The 20110-nt window shown below is 37.2% G+C and overlaps 1 protein-coding gene across 1 annotated transcript in view; it reads right to left on the bottom strand.

Annotated features, from left to right (window-relative positions):
* Positions 1 to 20110, bottom strand: part of Ccdc148 (coiled-coil domain containing 148) — a 301529-nt gene that overhangs the window by 185069 nt on the left and 96350 nt on the right. The window contains exons 5-9 of the mRNA XM_070022789.1: positions 15113 to 15216; positions 7465 to 7547; positions 7118 to 7269; positions 6126 to 6221; positions 5861 to 6042 (exon numbers count right to left, since the gene is read on the bottom strand). Of these exons, the coding sequence (XP_069878890.1) occupies positions 5861 to 6042; positions 6126 to 6221; positions 7118 to 7269; positions 7465 to 7547; positions 15113 to 15216 (617 nt within the window). The remainder of the gene's footprint in view (positions 1 to 5860; positions 6043 to 6125; positions 6222 to 7117; positions 7270 to 7464; positions 7548 to 15112; positions 15217 to 20110) is intronic.

The following is a 20110-nucleotide window of genomic DNA, read 5'->3' as shown; positions in this document are numbered from 1 at the left end:
CTTATCAGATGAACTGAAAAACTCAAAAACCATTTGTAAATGACCATATAAGTTGAGGCTAAGTGAAATGAATCCCAAGATTTGGACACAGAGGTCTGTCTTTATTGTTATTGTTTTAAATGTACCATGTGATTTTATTATTTTTTGTTGCTGTTGTTTCCTTTGTATGTTCTTTCCTCTATGGCATATCCCCTGTTGTCACTGTACTCGATTTTGATACCCTGCATCTTGTATATACATATGTCTAATCTAGGGAGAGGAAGGGGAATAACAAAACGCTGAAACAGGGACACAGGGTGACCCATTGCATATACCTACTGGACAGTATATTGGAAATGAACTCTACAACTTCGGGCAGAGAGGTGGGTAGAAGGGATAAGAGTGTGGGAGCTGGAGGAAGGAAGGGATAGTGGAACAACAACAAGGAAGAGAAGGAGTAATAATGATCAAAAAGTAATGTACTCATTGCCTTACTCATATAACTGTAACCCATCTGTACAGTATCTTAACAATAAAATAAAAAAATTAAAAGTACAATCAGATAACTGCATCCTAGAAAATGTTTTTCCACTGAAGCAAAGATTCTTCAAGAATATTAAAGTCGCTCTTTCCCAGCTCTCTCTTTCCCAGCTCTCTTTCCCAGTTCTTTCCCAGCTCCCTCTTCTCTTTTCTAGCTCTTTTCTAGCTCTTTCTCAGCTCTTTCCCATCTTTCCCAGGTCTTTCCCAGGCCTTTCCTAGCCACATTGAGGGCCAATGTGGCTTGGTGCCAGCCAGAACAATGAATAAACCTACCCCTTACCTGAATACCATGTGCTACCCCTTACCTGAATACCACACGTGGTGCTGTTCTTACTCACCTACCTCTTTTTAAAAACCTAACATAAATGGTGCCGAAACCCGGGAAGGGCTTAAAGTCAGGATAGGTGGGATTCCTCTCCAGTTTTTTTCTTTTTTTCTTTTTTGTTTGTTTTTCCCTTTTACTCTGAGTTCTGATGGCCTTTTGCAAACCCATCTGTCTGCTGCAGACATAGCACATCGATACCATTGCTGGCCTTCACATCCACATCCACACCACTTCTCTACTCTGGTGAGTGAAACTACTCTCTACGGCTCTCTGTTGCTCAGTCTCTGTCCAGACGTGGTGCCACACCAGAGAGCTCCTATGGCCTTTAGCTAAAAGGCGGTCACCTCTGAAGCCGAGGACGCTTGGTTTTGGGGGCTTGGCCATTCCTTTCTAGAGGGCTCTGGGGGAAGTCGGGATCTCGCTTCTGCCTGGTCAGCTCTCCTCCACTCACCAGACTGACTCTCTTATACATTTAATGGGGTGCTGCGAATCATGCCTGAGCCATGAAACCCCTTTGAAATGCCTCCTGTGCTCCCTGGAAGGCCAGAGCGCCTAATTTTGATGCCATTCTCAGATGTAGACAGTTTTTGCCACTGCAATGGTAAATGGTCAGAAGTCTGTTTACTTTCAGGCTCTCTTTGCTCTCTCTCTGCCATTCATGTCCAACTTTCCCTATCTCTTCCTTTCTCTTTTCTACAACATTTTGGCTTGTGCCCTGAAGAGTGAGACGCAGGCTGGGTCCCAGGGACCCCCCTCTAGGTTCCCTCTCAAAGGCTAGCCAATGTAGGCTTGATCTATTTGTTCAGAATTTCTTTGCATTTTTTCAGAAATTTGCCATCTTGAGTTCGCCATCTTGGCCACATGGTGGGTTAAGGGTTTGGCCCCATCTGACCCTTAACCTTCCACCAAGCTTACTACTCCATCTATTCTAAGGTGCTTTGCTAACAAGTTGCTCTGTTCACAGGCCCTAGAAACTGAGGCCCAATCATCTGATGTGCTTTGTTAGCAAAGATGTCTACACATTGTTGTCAAAAACTTTGGGTTTTGAGTTTTGCCTTTTTTTATTTTGTGTTATGTATTCTACTACTGACTATGTGGTTATAAAATACTGGGCATATCTGTGCTAAAATTCTCATCACATCTAATGAGTTTTGTCACTGCAGAATATTTGTTGGTCAGTTTTTTATAAGGAGCAGGTAAGCTCTACTTATTCTATTTGATCTCCTTATTACTTTAATTGGAAATAATAAAGGGCTTTTGTGTCAAAGATTTCAGTTCAAAGCCAACCGGGCTGAAAAATCCCTAAGACTCCAATCTCCCAACTAACCTGCAAAGAGCCAGGCTGGAAGCATGGCTCAAGATGCTTATCTCTAACCAGCAAACACTGCAAGTGGTACTATAACTCAAAGTGGTAGAGTGCTAGCCTTGAGCAGAAGTGCTCAGGGATCCTGCCCAGGCTTTCAGTTCAATCCTCCTTGAATACTAACTGGGAAAAGCCATCCCAGCAATGAGCACCTAGACTCAGCCAGTCTGGGGAACAAGGGAACACGGAAAGGAGTAAGAGGAGATGATGTCACATCAGCCACTTTGTGCCTGCCCTTTCAAAATTAACCAGAGCTGGGAGGTCAATAGAAGTGTCCATACCTGTCTACCTATTAACTGGACAAGAATTTATATTCTTGCCTTTGTTACCTGACTTCTCCTCTACCTAGTCACCAGATGTTAGAAGTAGCTAGGGACATTTCCACCAACATTTTTCAGTCCCAAGTCTTTCCTCTTGCCATTTATTTGCTCTCTAGTATTTTTTTTCCAGCCCCTCAATGTCTCAAGAGACTTTTTCAGACTTCATCTAAGACTCATGCCACCAAGGGACAGCTGCTACTCACTGCCTTCTCTGGGAGGGGACCAAATTCCAGCCTTTTACCCCTAATGTCAATGCCCCTTGTCAGCAGGAAGTAGCCAGAGGGAATCTGTGCCCTATTTCATGATTATTAAAAGGCTGAAATGTAAGGTCCACTCCTGGATGGAGAGCAAACTCCTTGCAGTACCTGCATTACCTAGGCAACTGGCACACCTGGAAGAGGTCAGGCTGAGGTCACTTCTGAATTTGATGTGGCCACACCTTTCTCCACCCATACCCTAGATAAGGCCTAGCCCAGGCCAGGACACCCTCTTTCCCAGCTCTCTCTTTCCCACCTCTCTTTCTCAGCACTTTCCCAGCTCTCTCTTCTCTTTTCTAGCTCTTTCTCAGCTCTTTCCTACCTCTTTCCCAGACCTTTCCCAGCTGCATGGAGGGCCAATGAGGCTTTGTGCCAGCCAGAACGATGAATAAACCTACCCCTTACCTGAATACCATGTGCTACCCCTTACCTGAATACCACGTGCGTGGTGCTGTTCTTACTCACCTACCTCTTTTTAAAAACCTAACACTATGGCTGCCATGGAATAAATCTCCTTTCTCCGCCCTTCAAAAAAAATGAATATTAAAGTCAAGTCGAAAGAGTTTCCTCAGAATCAAAGTCCAGAACTGAGCAACCAAATTCCTCTGGGGAAAATATTTCTAGACCATGCCTGATCATACTTCAGTGGTCCCCAATGACATCACAAAGTGCAGGTTGTTACAAAGGAAGTACTTGGGTGTAAAGCTTGGTCATTCAAGAGGCCCAGATTAAAAAATATATATCACCTAGCTAACAAGAACACGTAGCAAACATCATGGTTAGAAATAAAGAAAGGAGAACATGTCTAAGTCTAAAAGAAATCCTATAACTCACTTGGCAAGAGCAGAACTCCATTTTCCTGTTAGCCATGTGGACCAGTTCCTGTGTGAGGGTAACTATGCCCAGGGACTGCCCTCCTCAACACCTGTATTCTTGACTGGCATCCTCAAGTATCTGATGTCCAACATCCTAGACCTGGCTGGAAGGAGGCCCGCAGAAATGGCAGGATACACATCACCCCAGAACAGGTGAAGATGGTTATAGAAAGCCAGAAGCGATTCCAGCCCTTCCATCATGACATCAAAACTCTAGGTGGTGAGATGACAAACCCAAAGAGTGATGCTGCATCACACACTGGTGGAGTTCGACAACCTCATCTGTCTTCAGAAGTGTCCACACACCATTGAGGCTTATTAAAGCATTAACCAAAAAAGAAAAAAAGAAATATAAATATATGTTATATTTTTAATCTCCCATTGCAAAGTTAAGAACCTTTTGTTTTTATTTTCAACTTGCTATAAATGTTTGCCTTCTATAATGTTCCAACACTGTAGAATAAGGTGCTTTTCTTTTGGGGGGATGGGGGATTTTTTTCTCTCATTCCCCCCCATCCCGAAGTTGTGAGTATCATTATTGTATTGGGTCATCCTCTGTCCTTCTTTCAGCATTTTGTTATTTCCCTTCCCTTCTCCAAATCAGACAAGCGTAAACACAAGATGCAGGGTGCCAGAATCAAAGACAATGATTGCCAGGGATAGACCAATGACAAAAGCAAAATGAAATAAAGGGAATGCTACTATACTGTTGGTGGGAATGTAAACTGGTTCAACCACTCTGGAAAGCAGTATAGAGGTTCCTCAAAAAACTAAATATAAAACTCCCCTATGATCCAACAATCCCATTCCTGGGTGCCTATCCAAATTATCACAAGCAAAGCCACACTAAAGCTACCAGCACAACTATGTTCACTGCATCATTACTTACTATAGCAAAGATATGGTACCAATTTAGATGCCTCTCAATAGATGAATGGATCAAGAAAATGTGGTATATACACACAATAGAATTCTATGCTTCTATTAGAAAGAATGACCTTGCCCCTTTCATAAAAAATGGAAAGACTTGGAAAAATCATATTAAGTGAAGTTAGCCAAGCCCAAAGAAACATAGGCTCCATGGTTTCCTCATGGTTCCCTCATTTGCAATAATTAGTATATGTTTAGGATAGTCCTAGCAGAGTATCATATTAGCTCAATAGCTAGTACATATGACTATGTAGAGTGATGTTAATTGAAATCTCCAAGACATGGAAACAACAGGTCATTTTTTGGTGATTGACCTTGTTGTCATCAATGTACTATAGTTCTTTCTTTTTACTTTATTTCAAGAAGGTGCTTTTCTATAAAATGTCTTATAGAACTTTCACATACAAACACTACCAGAGGCCCTATATGTGAATTACAGCACAGAAGACACCAGAGAAGATGACCACTAGCAAACTGAATTTTAAACCACTGACCATTATACTTGCCATTCAGAAGAGGATTATCATTTCTTGAGATATAACCAAAAGTCTATTTTTTAAGTATGTAAGTAAATAAATAATTTAACATTCACAAGAAATTTTTTGTTTGTGTTTTTGGGCTTGAATTCTGGGCCTGGATACTATACCTCAGCTTTTTCACTCAAGGCCTGGTGCTCTACCACTTGAGCCACCATTCTACTTTCAGCTTATCAGTAATTAACTACAAATAAGTGTCTCATAGACTTTCCCGGCTAAGGTGGCTTTAAACTTAGAGCCTCAGATCTTCTTCTCCTGATTTCAGGCATGAGCCATCAGCACTTAGCTAAGAATTTTTTTAAATCTGAATAACATACTCTGGGTGACTTACTGTAAGACAAAATCAGTGGATTATAAGGAACATAGATATATTTGATTGTAATCAGTGATTAGTGCTGATTTCTAAATTTCCACTTAGAAGAGCTTTATATGTTGAAATGGAAATGTGTAGTTACTAAAAATTTTATTTCAAAACCTTACCTGTGCAATAAGGAAGCCTGTAAGATAGGCATTATCATCATGCTTTAACCATATAAAAATTTTACAAACCATCACACCAGGCAATTATTTGAGGAAAACTCCTCTCCATTCAACAAAGAGTCAATTTAACATTCCTTGACTACATTTCAATCACACAGCAACTACAATCATTAAGTCAGAAACACATTAGCCACCCAAAAAGGTAAAACTGAGTGCTAAGAATCTACATAAGTCAAGTTAATTTAATCTGATAACCTGTGTATGTCTTCTAACTGCAGATCAAAATCATCAAGCTTCTTTTGATATTTCTTTGTAAAGTTGTGAAACTCTTTAAGGACTGAAGATTTCAGATCAGGGTATGGACATTCCAAAGTTTCTAACTCTAGGGGCAGTGCCCTAAGAAACTTAGCTTTCATTTCTGAAGAATAATCTAGAATCTGAAAAAACAAATACATGATAGTTTATATATTATAAATAACAAATGGAAAAGCAAATAAATTACTAGCTACTTTACACTTGCTTTCATGTTGTAGTCTAAAAGATCATTTTCTATCTTCTGTTGCTCCAGGTTAAGTCTTCGAAAGACAGTTTTCAATTGTTTCTTTACAAAGTCAACCTAGAGGACAATGACATGTAAAATAAGTAATAAGCAAAATTGTTGCTATTCAGCCTATATTTATAAGACATGAGTATTATTCTCAAAAAATCAGTAAGTGATGATTAGATAAGAGAAAATGTCCTTGAAGACAAGCCAAAGAGAGCTTCAGGTAAATGAAGTTCAGTGAACTTTCTAGATATATAATCAAAAAAGGAGAATCACCACTACCTGCACCTACATTTAGATTTGCTCATGGTAAGACAGAAAATTTACAAGATTGTCTAATTCAATCACTTCTCTGTTTCCTTTGGAACCTTGACTAGTCCCTAGCCAGGCATAGGTTTTTTATTATTATTCATTAAAACAATATACTATAGAATAGCAGAAAAGTAGAGTCTTGATCCCACCATATCAAGAATAAGACCCTATAATGAACTGAGTGGAAAGGATAGAACAAAAGCAAAGAGATAAGTTGAAATGTGCATGCACAGACAGATTTGGACCAATGTTTACAATAGTGAGCAAATTTGTTTATATACACAAGACATACATGTTTCTTTACTGAAATTGTTCTAGTTGGGACAAAAAAAATATCTTACATTGTTAAAAGTAGAGGTAATATGCTGGGCTCTGGTGGCTCATGCCTGTAAACCTAGGTATTTGGAAAGATCTGAAGATCAAGGTTCAAAGCCAACCTGGGCAGGAAAGTCTGTGAGATTTTTATCTCCAATTAGCAAAAAGCCAGAAGTAGACCTGTGGCTCAGTGGTACAGTGCAAATCTTGAGAAAAAAAATCCAAATGAGAGTTTAAAGTCTCAAATTTAAATCCCAATACAGGTATTTATGCGTGTGCATGCACAAGCACGCGCGCACACACACACACACACACACACACAATAGAAGTAACATACTGACCTCTTCTAGTACTAAAACTGAGTTCAATTCCATTTGAAGCTGTGCATACTTTAAAATGTGATGCTGTCTGTACCTCAGATCTGTTCTCAACTGCTGCACAGGGTTTATCACCCTTTCCAGATATGTGCACCATTGTTCTGACTGCTTTTGTTCTATGATTAAACAACATTGAAACCCATTATTTTTTTTAAAGTTTCTCAAAAAATTAGTCTTTAAAGGACAGACTTTAAATTTTTCTTTAGGAAAAAAAATAGCTGTTAAAAGAACATGCCCCAGGTGGCCCATTTTTATTCTTCCCAACCAAAATTCCCATTCAAATATATAATCAAAAAATAAATAAATCTCACCAAAATTTGTAAGGTCACCAAGACATTCATTTCCAATATTATCTTCATTGAAAAAAGATTTTATTTCAGATTCCAATTTACATCTGAAACAGACATAATTTCAATCAGCATTTTTGCAATTATAAACACACACACGGGTTCAAGAAAAACAAGTGCAGTAGGAATGATCAGTTGAATGTGGTTTGTTCATCTGTTCTTTAATTCAAACCATGTACTAAATTCCTAGCACGGGCAGAAGGAATAGCATGGCCAGAGGCAGTACACAGCAGGTCCTGGCACTACTCATTGTGGGCAGTGCCAAGAAGCCACTGAAGTATGGCGAGCCAACCTCACCTGCTCAGAATTGTGTTTCACAAAGATTCCCAAGGCAGAAGCTGGAGGTTGGGCCTGAAGTCGGGATAAGCAATGGAAACGGAAGAGAGAGAGGTAGAGATTAGGCAGATTTAGACCAACAAGGGGACTAATTTAAAAGCTCAGAAATGGCTGGTGCATAGATGCAAATTCCTGTTCCCTGGCTAAAACTGTCAGCCCTTCAGGCTGACTAAAAGAGCTCATCACTGGTTCTGCACCAGTGAGTGGCAGAAGCTGTGCGAGCTCTCTATGGCCTCTGAGGAAATGCCACCTTGCCAAGCCCCAGGATGGGGATGACAATTCTTCTGGTTCCCAAGGAAACTTCTGGCTGATTAGGCCTCACACGTGGCACCAGACCTGTGGGGTAACACTGCTCCTTGCTTAATGGCATCTAGTTCACTATGCCAACCTACAGCTCAGGGTCAGGGGTCTGGGCCTCTATTTCAAAACAAAGGAAGGATACAGGAAGACTCCAACAAGAGCACAGCATCTGACACAGGAACTACTCATCCTTGACACTCCAGTTTAGGTAGTAAATGGAAAAAACTACTCATCCTTTACTCCGGTCTAGGTAGTAATTGGAAAAAGGCTGCAGACAAGTCAGGGCAGGCACTGGGTTCTGGGTTCTCACACCCCAGGGCCAACCCTTGGGGTTTGAGAGTGAAAGAGCACTTTGTAACCCACTACTTGTGCTCAGAACACCCAGACACCCACCTCCAAATGCACTTCCCAGGCCTGGAACTACCCACTGAACTGGGGCAAAGTAGATCAATCCCAGGGAAACACCACTAACTCCATGGGGCTTTCTCTGCCCACCTCATCAGCTAACCATGATCCAGAGCCTTATCCAACAGCAGAATCCTGCAGCAGGCTGTGCCTGATCATTGGAGAGCCCCAATAGCACATTTGAGTAAGAGCAGGAGAACTACAGTCACAAAGCAGAGGAGCAGAGATTAAAGGAGAGCGTCCATTTTGCTGACTGATCCAAGCACATATACACATTTCTCCCCAATAAGAAAAATAGATGGACTCTTTTTCCTTTTATAAATTGCCATTTTCTTTACTTTTTATTTTCACTTTGCCATTTTCTCACTCATAAACTACTCTACTAGTGGTTTATTCCACCTCTTTCTTTTATTCTTGACTTTTCTTTCCCTTTGCAGTAATCAAACTATAAACAGTGGTTTTTTTGTACCTGTTGCCCTCATACTCCCATTCAATTCCTTATTGCTTCTCTCACTCTTCTTAGTTGTAGCACCTCTATTTGTGTGTGTGGGTGAAGATTCTTTTTAAATTTAATTTTATTGTCAAGGTGATATATAGAGGGGTTACAGTAAGGTAGTGAGTACATTTCTTGTCATACTTGTTACCCTATATTTTAACTCTAACCCAAGTAAGTTTTGTTTTTTCCAGCCTCCTCTACTATATGCCCAACTTGTCCCTTCATATATAACATAATCTATTGTATAATATTGCTAATGGGGCTTTACCATCTGTAAATCTCTAGATTGGTATTGACTTGGTGAATTTACTGTTGTTGAATTGTACCCCAAGCTAGTGTTAAGAAATGACCAATCAACCCAGCCACCATCCATTCCTACAAGACTATAGAGAATAATTGAACACAACGTTTTCAAGTGACTAAAATGATGTGATCCTATACTTAAAATACCCAAAGGATCACACACACAGACACAGACACACACAGACACACAGACACACACACACACACACACACACACACACACACACACACACACACACACACATTAAAAAAAAAAAGAAACTCCTAGATCCAAGAAGTACTTTTGGCAATGCAGCAGTATATAAGATCAGCATACAAAAAACAGTAGGTTTTCTATATAGCAATGAAGAGTTCAAGGAAAATTAGGAAAACAATTCAATTCACAATAGCTTAGGTATAAACTAAACTAAGGAAGTGTAAGACCTCTAAATGAAAACTATAAATCCTTGCAGAAAGAAATTGAAAGGAACATCAGAAGGGGAAAAGACCTGTGTTTCTAGATGGAAAGAATTAATACAGTAAAAACTACCAAAAGCAATACACAGAGATTTAATGCAATTCCCAATGAAATCCCAATGTCACTGTTTGCAGAAATAGAAAATTCATGTAGAAGCACAGAAGACTCTAAATATCAAAAAATAATCCTCAGAAGCCAGGTGCTGGTGATTCACACATATAATCCTAGCTACTTAGGAAGTTTAGATCTGAGGATCACGGTTCAAAGCCAGCCAGGGCAGGAAAGTCCATGAGACTCTTATCTCCAATAAACCACCAGAAAAATGGAAGTGATGCCGTGGTTCAAGTGGTAGAGCACTTGCCTTGAGCTGAATAGCTAAGGGACAGTGCCTAGGCCCAGAGTTCAAGCCCCATGACCAACAAAAAAGATAATATCATCATCATCATCATCATCATCATCATCATCATCATCATCATCATCATCATCATCATCATCATCATCATCATGCAAAAGAGCCACACATCACAATAATGGACTTATACTACAGTATCATAGTAATACAAATAGCATGGTGCTGGCACAAAAAGTAAGAAAAGCCAAAGGTCAAAATAGAAGACCCAGAATATACAACCATACAACTACAATCATCTCATTTTTGACAAAGGAATCCAAAGCATAGACTGGAAAGAAGATAGTCTGATCAACAAATGGGGCTGCACTGTCTGCACACAGACCCCTACCTCTCTCCCTACAAAAAATCAACTCTACATGAATTAAAGACATTAATGGTAGATGTGAACTTACCAAGAAAAACATAGCAAAAGTTCTGGAAGATATAGGCATAGATAATTACTTTGGGTATAGGACCCTAATTTCTTGGGAAGAGCAAGAATGAACAAATGGAACTGCATCAAATTAAAATGTTCCTATACATTTTTTAAAGCCAGAATCAAGACACAGAATGAGAGAAAAAAAATTTTACCAGCTATTCAGAATATACAAAAAGCTCAAAAACAAACAGCAAAAGAACACACAATTAATAAATGGATAAATAAATTCAATTAGACAGTACTCAGGAGAAAAATACAAATGACTACTAAAAACGTGAAAAAATACCCAGTATCTTTGGTCATAAAGAAACCACAAATCAAAACTACACTAAGATCCTAACTACCTCAGTCCAAATGGCTAACACTGAAACAAATTCTGGTAAGAATGCAGAGAAAAAGGAAGCCTTCCTCACACATTGTCAATGGGAATGTAAACTAATATAAGAACTATAGAAATTGGTATGAAGGCACCTCAAAAAAAAACCTAAAAGCCGAACTTCTGTATGACCCTACTATATCACTTTGGGGCCCATATTCAAAGGAGAGTAAATCACTATACCAGAAGCATACACATAGACCCATATTTATTGCAGCTCCCATCATTATAGCTGAATATAGAATTTATCAATGTGCCAAGAACTGATAAGATATGCAAACATCTACATATATGCATACACATACAATGAAATAGTACTTTGCCATAAAGAAAAACAGAGATCATCATGTTACCTAAAAAAAGCCAAACTCAAAAAGCCACATATCACCTGTTCTCATTTATTTGTGGAGTATAGACCTCAAATGATGATAATGACTACAATGACCGCAAAGACGATGATGACAGAAATGATAATGAGTCATGAAAATAAAAAAGGGACCAGTAGGAGTGGGAGAAGGAAAGGAGAAGATAATGTGGGGGGTAAAGAAGATAAAAGGGTATATGTACATATACTTATATGTATACACACACACAAATAGATACATATACAACAGCATAGTGAAGCTCACAATGCTGTGTGAAAAGGAGGAGAGAAGGGGAAGAATGGCAGCATGAAGGAGGGAGTGAATGTTCAAAGTGTCCTTGTGCACGTGTAAGAAATATAGTGAAACCTACTTATATTACAAATGTACACTAATTCAAAACAATGCTCAGGAATGATAAAGAACTCAAGAAAATTTACTCTCATTTAGGGGAATGAATATAAAATTCTATTTTATGTTGATAACACTAATAACAGTAATATGCTTTATAATCTTTTGCAATATTTTAAAAATATAATCATTTTAGAGTAAAAACATAACTTGCTCTAAATGGGCATCCAGAATGCTACATTCTATATTATTTGGTTGTGGCTATCAATTAGAATCAAAATTTTATTATAATTATGAATGTACAAAATTAAAATGGTATAGGCAACACTGATCATCACTACAAAAGAAAGTATTGAGATAGTAGTATTTTAATACAATGATTATTTTCATTTTTTTCAAATAAGAATCTAGTCCCAACTACATGTATTTTGCTATAATAATGAAATGTACAATATTTTATATAATAATGTAATAAAATTTTATATTATAGAAACTTTTTTGTTTAATATTACTTTTTAGTTATAATTCTAAATTATTTTATACTATTCCACCATATATAATCATATACATAATCATATTAATGTGTATCTAGATAGCTAGTGCTATCTGCTATCATCTTCTAAGCCATTTTCCTACTTGAGACAGGATTTTTTCTTGTTTTTTAATGGGTAAAGGAGAAGTACTATTATTAATGATATTCCTAGCAGATAGTTTTTGCCAGCAGGTAGTTTTTGCCAAAACACTTTGCAACTGTTACATGGTAGATGGTGACATTGTCATTGAGTTAAACCATAATTTATTTCAGAAAGTTACTTTATCAAAATATAAAAGCATGCAAAAACCACATAGTTCAGCTTCCTTATAATATTAGCACCCCTAAAACTATAAGAGAACATACAAGCTGCCGGGAAAAGGAAGTAGTAGCATACTTGGGTGTTCTGAGGAGAACGATTCTCCACCAAGAACTTTGGCACCATCCTTTCCTTTCCATAGTATAGATTTTAAAGAATTAAAAATGAAACAAGTGCTTAATTCCAGGGCTATGAAACACTAGAAATAGGTGCAAAGATTTCAGTACCTGATCCACAGAAACCAGTTTTTCAACCTTCTGCAAGTAACTATAATCCTCTCAGACTGAAGTCTCATCTGTAACACTGGCTTGTACATTATAGGTTCTTTGTAAGGATGAATGAGATAAAGTGTGTAAAGTACGTATTATCTGGCACATACTAAATTATCCAACAACATTGGACATAGTAGCCCCTTATCTTCTGAAGACCTGAGATTTTCAATTGGAGTCAATGAGTAAGGCATTAAGAACCTTTTGGTTAAAAAGAGTTTGTTGGTTGACAAATACTGATAAAGTTTAAATTACTGATAAAGCTTAAATTACTAACTTGCTGTTATTCTAAATTCTCCATAAATCCAGCCACCTTTTCGACTTATCTCGCAATGCTGTTTTCAATTGCACTGCACATATATTGAAATTAGTCTACTTTCTAGATAAACACTGCAAACTCTCTTGGAATTCTTTTCTGCCCAATTTTCAATACATTTGGTCATTATTTCTGAACCATTTCTCATTTCCATTGTGTTTGTGTCATTCCAAATCAGCCAGCAGAATTGCTTTTAATAGTGTGATATATATGCTTTATCCATCTAGCTCAGAAACAACATACACATTGAGAATGTAGGACAGCCAAGATTTAAAAAAACAATTTTCCAATGTCTTCTTTCACATTTGAGATTGAAACTCTGAACACTATAATTAAAGCTTCCTGGGGACTTTCCTTGTTATGATATTTTAAGTTATGCAAAAACTTTAAAACTTTTCCAGCAAGTTCAAATATTTTTGTTTCAAAAAAAAAAAAAAAGAGAGATGACTTTTTGAAGGATAAGATGTGACTGATGTAGCTAGGCATAGTGGCTCAAGCCTGTAATCCTACCTACTTAGGGAGTAGGGATTGCTGTTCAAAGCCAGCCGGGTAAAAAGCAGTTTGCAAGACTCTATCTCAACCACTGGTTGCTTTTGATGATGAGCCTGTTACCTAAGCTATGAAGAAAGTACAATGACTCGGCCCAGTAGTGTGTACCAGTGACACATAGAACCTTTAGTAAAAGGATTACAGCTTAAGCCAGTCCAAACATAGAAACCCTGCCTTTTAAATGACCATGGAAAGAGGAGCTGGAGTTTTAGTTCAAGTGACAAAGTGCCTCCATTATAAGCACAAAGCCCTGAATTTGATCCTCAGTACTGAAAAAATGAAGAAGTATATAATTCAGTTTGTTTTTATAGCAGAAGTATGGTAATCAAGTCTATATAATTTTGAGCTATGCCTTTATATAAAACTCTTGCTGGCCATGAACCTTTTACCTCAAATACAAGAATCACAGGCCAGAATAAAATCCTATTATGGGGATGGGAATGTGGCTTAGTGGTAGAGTGATTGCCTTGCATGCAAAAAGCACTCAGTTAAATTCCTCAGTACTACATATACAGAAAAAGCCGGAAGTGACACTGTGGCTCAAGTGGTAGAGTGCTAGCCTTGAGCAAGTGAAGCCCTGGTCCAGAGTTTAAGCCCCAGGACTGACCAAAAGTATTTTTAAAAAATATATTATGAAAAGCATCTAAAGCAAAAGTAACATTAATGGTTTCTGAAACTTGACTTAGCTTAAGATCACAAAAATTGTCTAAATTGATAAATAACAAATGCCTATTACTACACATATTTAAAAGAATATCTTCTTAAATGCACCACTGTTGAAGCAAGTATGTCTTAAATGGAAGAGTAACATATGTCTTCTCTTTGTGTCTTGACTTTTGAATAGAAATTTATCTATAAACCTTATAATTAATATCACATATAAATTTGTTATTTTGTTATACTTCTGCTGGAAGTAAATAACAAAGTCAAAAATCAAAGATCAATAAGTAAGCAATGATATAATTACATCACAAAAATCACTGAACAAGTAAACTCTTTAAGCTATTTCCAACTATGTATAAAACACATTTACATATCTTCTACTGTATATACCATGATGTAAAGAGGAATGTGATGAGAAGGTAGTCCTCACAAGATTACCATTTCAGAGGGAAGACAAACATTACAGTGTCATGTGCAAAGTATAACCCATGCAAAATGCAAGTCTAGGAGAAGCAAGTTCAGAAAAGCAAGTGATTGACAGATAAAGACTCTTACCTTTTTTTTCCTACGGGAAAGAAAAACCATGTTAACATATTCCCTGGATTCAAAATTAAACTGAGGCAATGAAAAGATTTGCATATGACTCAAATTGTAATGTTTAATTAGCCTGGACCATTATAAAGCATCTGACCAGATAACTAATGTAGTAATTCTGTGAGTCCTTACTAAGTTTCCCCCCAGTTCTTACCTGGCTTCCCTTAGCCTTTGGTGTTCCTGCCACCACACTTGCTTGTGTTGTTTTAGTAACCTTCGTTCTTTAGATTTCTTTGACATGTCCATTGCTTTTCTGATCTACATTTAGACAAAAAGAAAAAAGCAACAATCACTAGGTTTTGAAAAATCCATTTTCCACAGAAATGTTTGATTTGTATGTTTTAAGTACTACTGTTTTTCAGATTTTATTAGTTCATCTTTTGACACACAACCCACTTAAAATCAGTATTGTGTAATATATATATTATATGTTAAATATATATTATATATTATACATATATATGCATATATATGTGCATACATATATGTATATATTATTATTCTGTAGTATATATACATAGGCATATATAATAAAAATAATTTAAACCTTCTTATAAAAGGGGATGCAGAAAGAATATAAAGACGTTGGTTTTTATCAAAGTACATCATATGCACGTATGTAAAGCATTACAATGAAACCCCTTTGTAGAATTAATTTATGCTAATCAAAATAAATACATAAGTAATTATTGTTTGGAACAGCGAGGAGGAGAAAGAGAAATTGGCTTGGAATACTGACCAAAGAATGAAAAGAAATTGAAGTCATTCTATAGTCCATGCATATAATAAATAATATCTTAATTCACATGGACCAAGAAAATGTTTCAGGAGTTTTCCACAAACATATCTCCATTTTGGACAAATCTTCCCTCCAGGTCCTATGGGGAATCATCATTTCCATTTTACAGATGAGGACCTCAAAGGTAATAAAATCCAAAGACTTGGTCAAGATCATAAACATCTGAGTCACACAGAGCCTTGCTGGGTTAGTTTTTATGTAAATTTTCAGCATAAGATGGAGAGACACATTAGATGAGATATTACAGGGTTGGCTTCAGACCCAGCCTCAGTACTTAACTAGAAATATGACCTCAAATGTATCATTTTAGTCTTTCAACTCCATAACTTTATAAATACACTTTTTTGGTGATATGGGTTTGAACTTAGGGTTCTCAAAATTGCAAGGCTGGCATTCTATGTAAGTCATATGTCCAGCCCTGCTTTGTGCTGGTTATTTTGGGGATGGAATCCAGGTAAATTTTCTGCACAAACTAACCTCAAACTCCAAATCTCCAAATCTGTTTCTTGAATAGCAAAGATTACTGGCACCCGCTTATAAATATATATTCTTTTAATTTAGGCAAATGTTTTTGCACTAAACAAAAGATAGTGAAAAAAATCACATAACCTGAACACTTAAAAACTTTCAGTTAAATTTAAATTTCCCCAAGCTGGTTAACTTTCAAAAATGTAGCAAATAATGAGTACTTTTTATCAAGTGTGCAAGGCCCAGTTCTGTTGCCTTTAAATAGTTCCTTCCTTCTCTCTGATCTCCAAATCAGGGAGCAGCCTTTCTTTCTCAGATTGACTTCAAATTGGGTTTAGCCAAAGGAAGATACTGGCCTTGGGAGATTGAGGAAAGAACGAAGTAAAAGCATTATCTGCATTGCTCTTTTCTCCTCTTAGAGGAGTCGGCAGAGCAAACTGCAATTTTTCCATCACTCCAACTCTTCTCTAGAAATGTCTACTGTACTTTCAGATATTTCTGATAACTTCAGCCCATTGTGTATGGTATCTTTGCTCTTCTTTATGTTCTCTAACATAGGGATGTGAGTGATTTCAAGTGGTTGTTAATATCTATTCCTCATCAACCTCTCACGTTTAGCCTGATCACCTGCATGACCATTTAGATTCCTCTGTATCAAATCCTCAAGTGGTGTCTGCTTCCTGGTTTGACTGACTTGTACTCATGTACTCTGAACTCATATATTCCATGTATAAGTTCTTTTAAACATGTATGGAAGTACAAATCAGAAACTTCATAACATACACATTTCATAAATTCTCTGCTACTAGAAGAGCAACGCTCTCTGATGCTATCTTTTAAAAGATCAATAATGAGGATATTAAAACTGCAGGAGACAACTCCCAGAAAGGAATCTTCATAATGCATGCTACGGCCTGGTGTTATTCACTGATTACTTTAACCTTGAGTTTATCTTTCTGCTCTTCTTGATTAAGGATATTTAAAAAAAAAAAAAAAACAAATTAGCCTAAAGACTACTTTAAAAAGTACAGAGTCAATCTTTTCCACAGAAGTTCTTAGTACTACAATAAAACTTAAGGGTAAATAAGTATAATACACTGCAGACAATTATCTAGTAGTCTCTACTTAAAAAGAATAATAAAAACATCTAACATTTCTAAAGTCTGATACTCTAGCACTTGCTTTAACAATGTGTAAAACTTGAGCCAGGTGTGGTGGCATGTACCTGAAATTCAAGCATTCAAAGTTCAAGATTCTAAGTTCAAGACTAACTTGGTCTATATATCAAGACCTTATCTTATTTGTTTTAAAGAATAACAAAAGAAATATCTGAAACTTATTCCAACAATGTATTATCTTCAGGTGCTAAAGTTGTTGACAGATACAACTTTTCAAATTAGAGTTCTTTGGTACATGTTGCACAAAAAAATTAAAATACATTGTTAGAAGAGCTGGATATGTTTTTACAGCTTATGGAGGAAAAAAATCAATACTATTGCCTTGGGGCCCTGAAAAAGGCCAATTAAATAGATTATAAAAGTCAAAATAAAGTTACCATTTTTCACTGTACTCTTCTAATATGTTGTACAACATCCTGATTCTTTTGTTTTTTGTTTTTGTTTTTGTTTTATGGAAATTGACTTATTGATTCTACTTGTATCCTCGGGCCAAAAGTAAAGAAAAATAAAGTTTTAAAAGGAATAAAATGATTTAAAGTTGTATCTTTATCAACAGATATTTCTAGGTAATTCTAATTCATTTTATTGGGCAATAAGACATGAAATCAATATGTAGGGTAGGCAATGACTTTTGTAGAAAGATGATTTAAAAGTATTTGGAACAAGAAATGTACTTGTTATCTTACTTATGTAGCTGTAACCCCTCTGTACATCACTTTGACAATAAAAAATGTATTTTCCTTTGAAAAAAGGGCAAAAATAATAAATTCAAAAAAGAACCGGAAACCAGAAGTCTCCAGTGTGAGGCTTACTACAATTCTCTAAGATAATGAAACCTTAAATAGGTATCCTGAAACACTACCAAAGATATTTGGGGGCAAAGAATCAATCCATCTCCAGAAATAAACATCAGGCCACACACTGATGACTCATGCCTGTAATCCTAGCAACTCAGAAGGCCCAAGATATGAGGATCTTGATTTGAATCTAGAAGCAGAGGCATGAGTCAGGTAGCACAGCACAAAACTTGAGCAAAAACCATTAAGGGAAAACATGAGGCCTTGAATACAAACCACAGTACTGGCAAGAAGAAAGAAGAAGAAGGAAGAGGAGGAAAGGAGAATGAGCAGGAGGAGGAGGAGGAGGAGGAGGAGGAGGAGGAGGAGGAGGAGGAGGAGGAGGAGGAGGAGGAGGAGGAGGAGGAGGAGGAGGAGAAGAAGGAGGAGGAAAAAAATAAACATCAGTAATCAGTGAGCAATTGGAGATTACATGTATAACAATATATTTGCCAAAATTAATGGAAAATACACTTAAAATGTGTACATTTTATTATATGTGAGTTTTGCTTCTATAAAGAACTTTCAACACAAATATGAGAAAAAGAAAACTAAGATGCAATTTTACCTATCTTCGTCTATCTTTCTTCTATTGAGTTGGCAAACAGTCAACTATTGAGCCAGTCACTAGTAATACTAGCTACTCAGGAAGCTGCGAATTGAGGATCATGATTTGAAGCCAGCCCAGGTAGGAAAGTTTGTGAGTGTCTTATGTCCAATTAATTACCAAAGATCTAGAAGTGGAAGTATGACTCATCAAGTGGTAGAGTACTAGCCTTGAGCAAAACAGTTGGGATTCAGCACCCAGGCCATGAATCAAGCCCCAGGGCCAGCACAAAACCAAAATATATTGACCTAGGAACTGGTGGCTCACACCCATCTGAGGATTGTGGTTCAAAGCCATCCCAGGCAGAAAAGTCCCTGAAACTCTTATCTCCAACTAATCAGTAAAAATCCAGAAGTAGAGATGTGGCTCCAGTAGTAGAGAGCCAGTTTTGAGTGGAAAAGCTAAGAACTGAGAGAGAGTGACCAGGTCCTGAGTTCAAGTTCCAGAATTGGCCTGGCGCGCGCGCACACACACACACACACACACACAAACACACACCTATTAAAAACATTTTCAGACATAATTATGTCTTCTAGAACTCTAGTGGTTTTAATATTTTAAAATTCTGTGTTGAAATAATTATATACAAGACATAATGATGGGGCTGGAAAGGTGGCTCAATAATAGTGTGCTTGCCGCGCATGCAAGAGGCTCTGGGTTCCATTTCTCAGCACCACATAAGCAGAAAAAGTCCAAAGTGGCTCTGTGACTCAGGTGGAAGAGTGCTAGCCTTGAGCTGAAAAGCTGAGGGACAGCCCCCAGGCCCAGAGTTCAGGCCCCACAACTGACAGAAAAAAAAAAAAAGACATAATGATGCCACAAATTTGCCTTAGAACAATCTAGTGGGGGAAGTTTTGTGGGCAAGACTGTAACAACGTATCATGGTTGAAGGCAGATGATGTTAGGTAGACATTCATTATACTATTCATACGAATTTTACATGTTTATAGTTTTCCATAAGGTATTTAAAAAACATTGATTGACACTTGAAGTAGACAAGAAAAATGTTAATTCTTGCTAAGCAAAGAAACTCAAATTAAAAACATTATAATGATTGCTTTTCTATCTAATAAATAGCAAATAAACAATTTGGCAAAATGAGCACAGTCTAGCAAAAGCTATCTTATTTTCAGCACAAATCTACTTTATGGCTTCAGGTTTAATTTCAGTCTCTGAATGACTCAATGTCCACTTCAGTGTCTCATTTAGTATCTATAAATTTATCATAAACAATGACACATTAATTATGTAGATGACTATCACA

This window comes from Dipodomys merriami, unplaced genomic scaffold (genome assembly GCF_024711535.1).
Source record: "Dipodomys merriami isolate MVZ:Mamm:240054 unplaced genomic scaffold, mDipMer1.0.p SCAF_1, whole genome shotgun sequence".
NCBI lineage: Eukaryota > Metazoa > Chordata > Mammalia > Rodentia > Heteromyidae > Dipodomys > Dipodomys merriami.
Note: the sequence above shows the minus strand (reverse complement) of the source record. Positions and strands in the feature narration are given on the sequence as shown.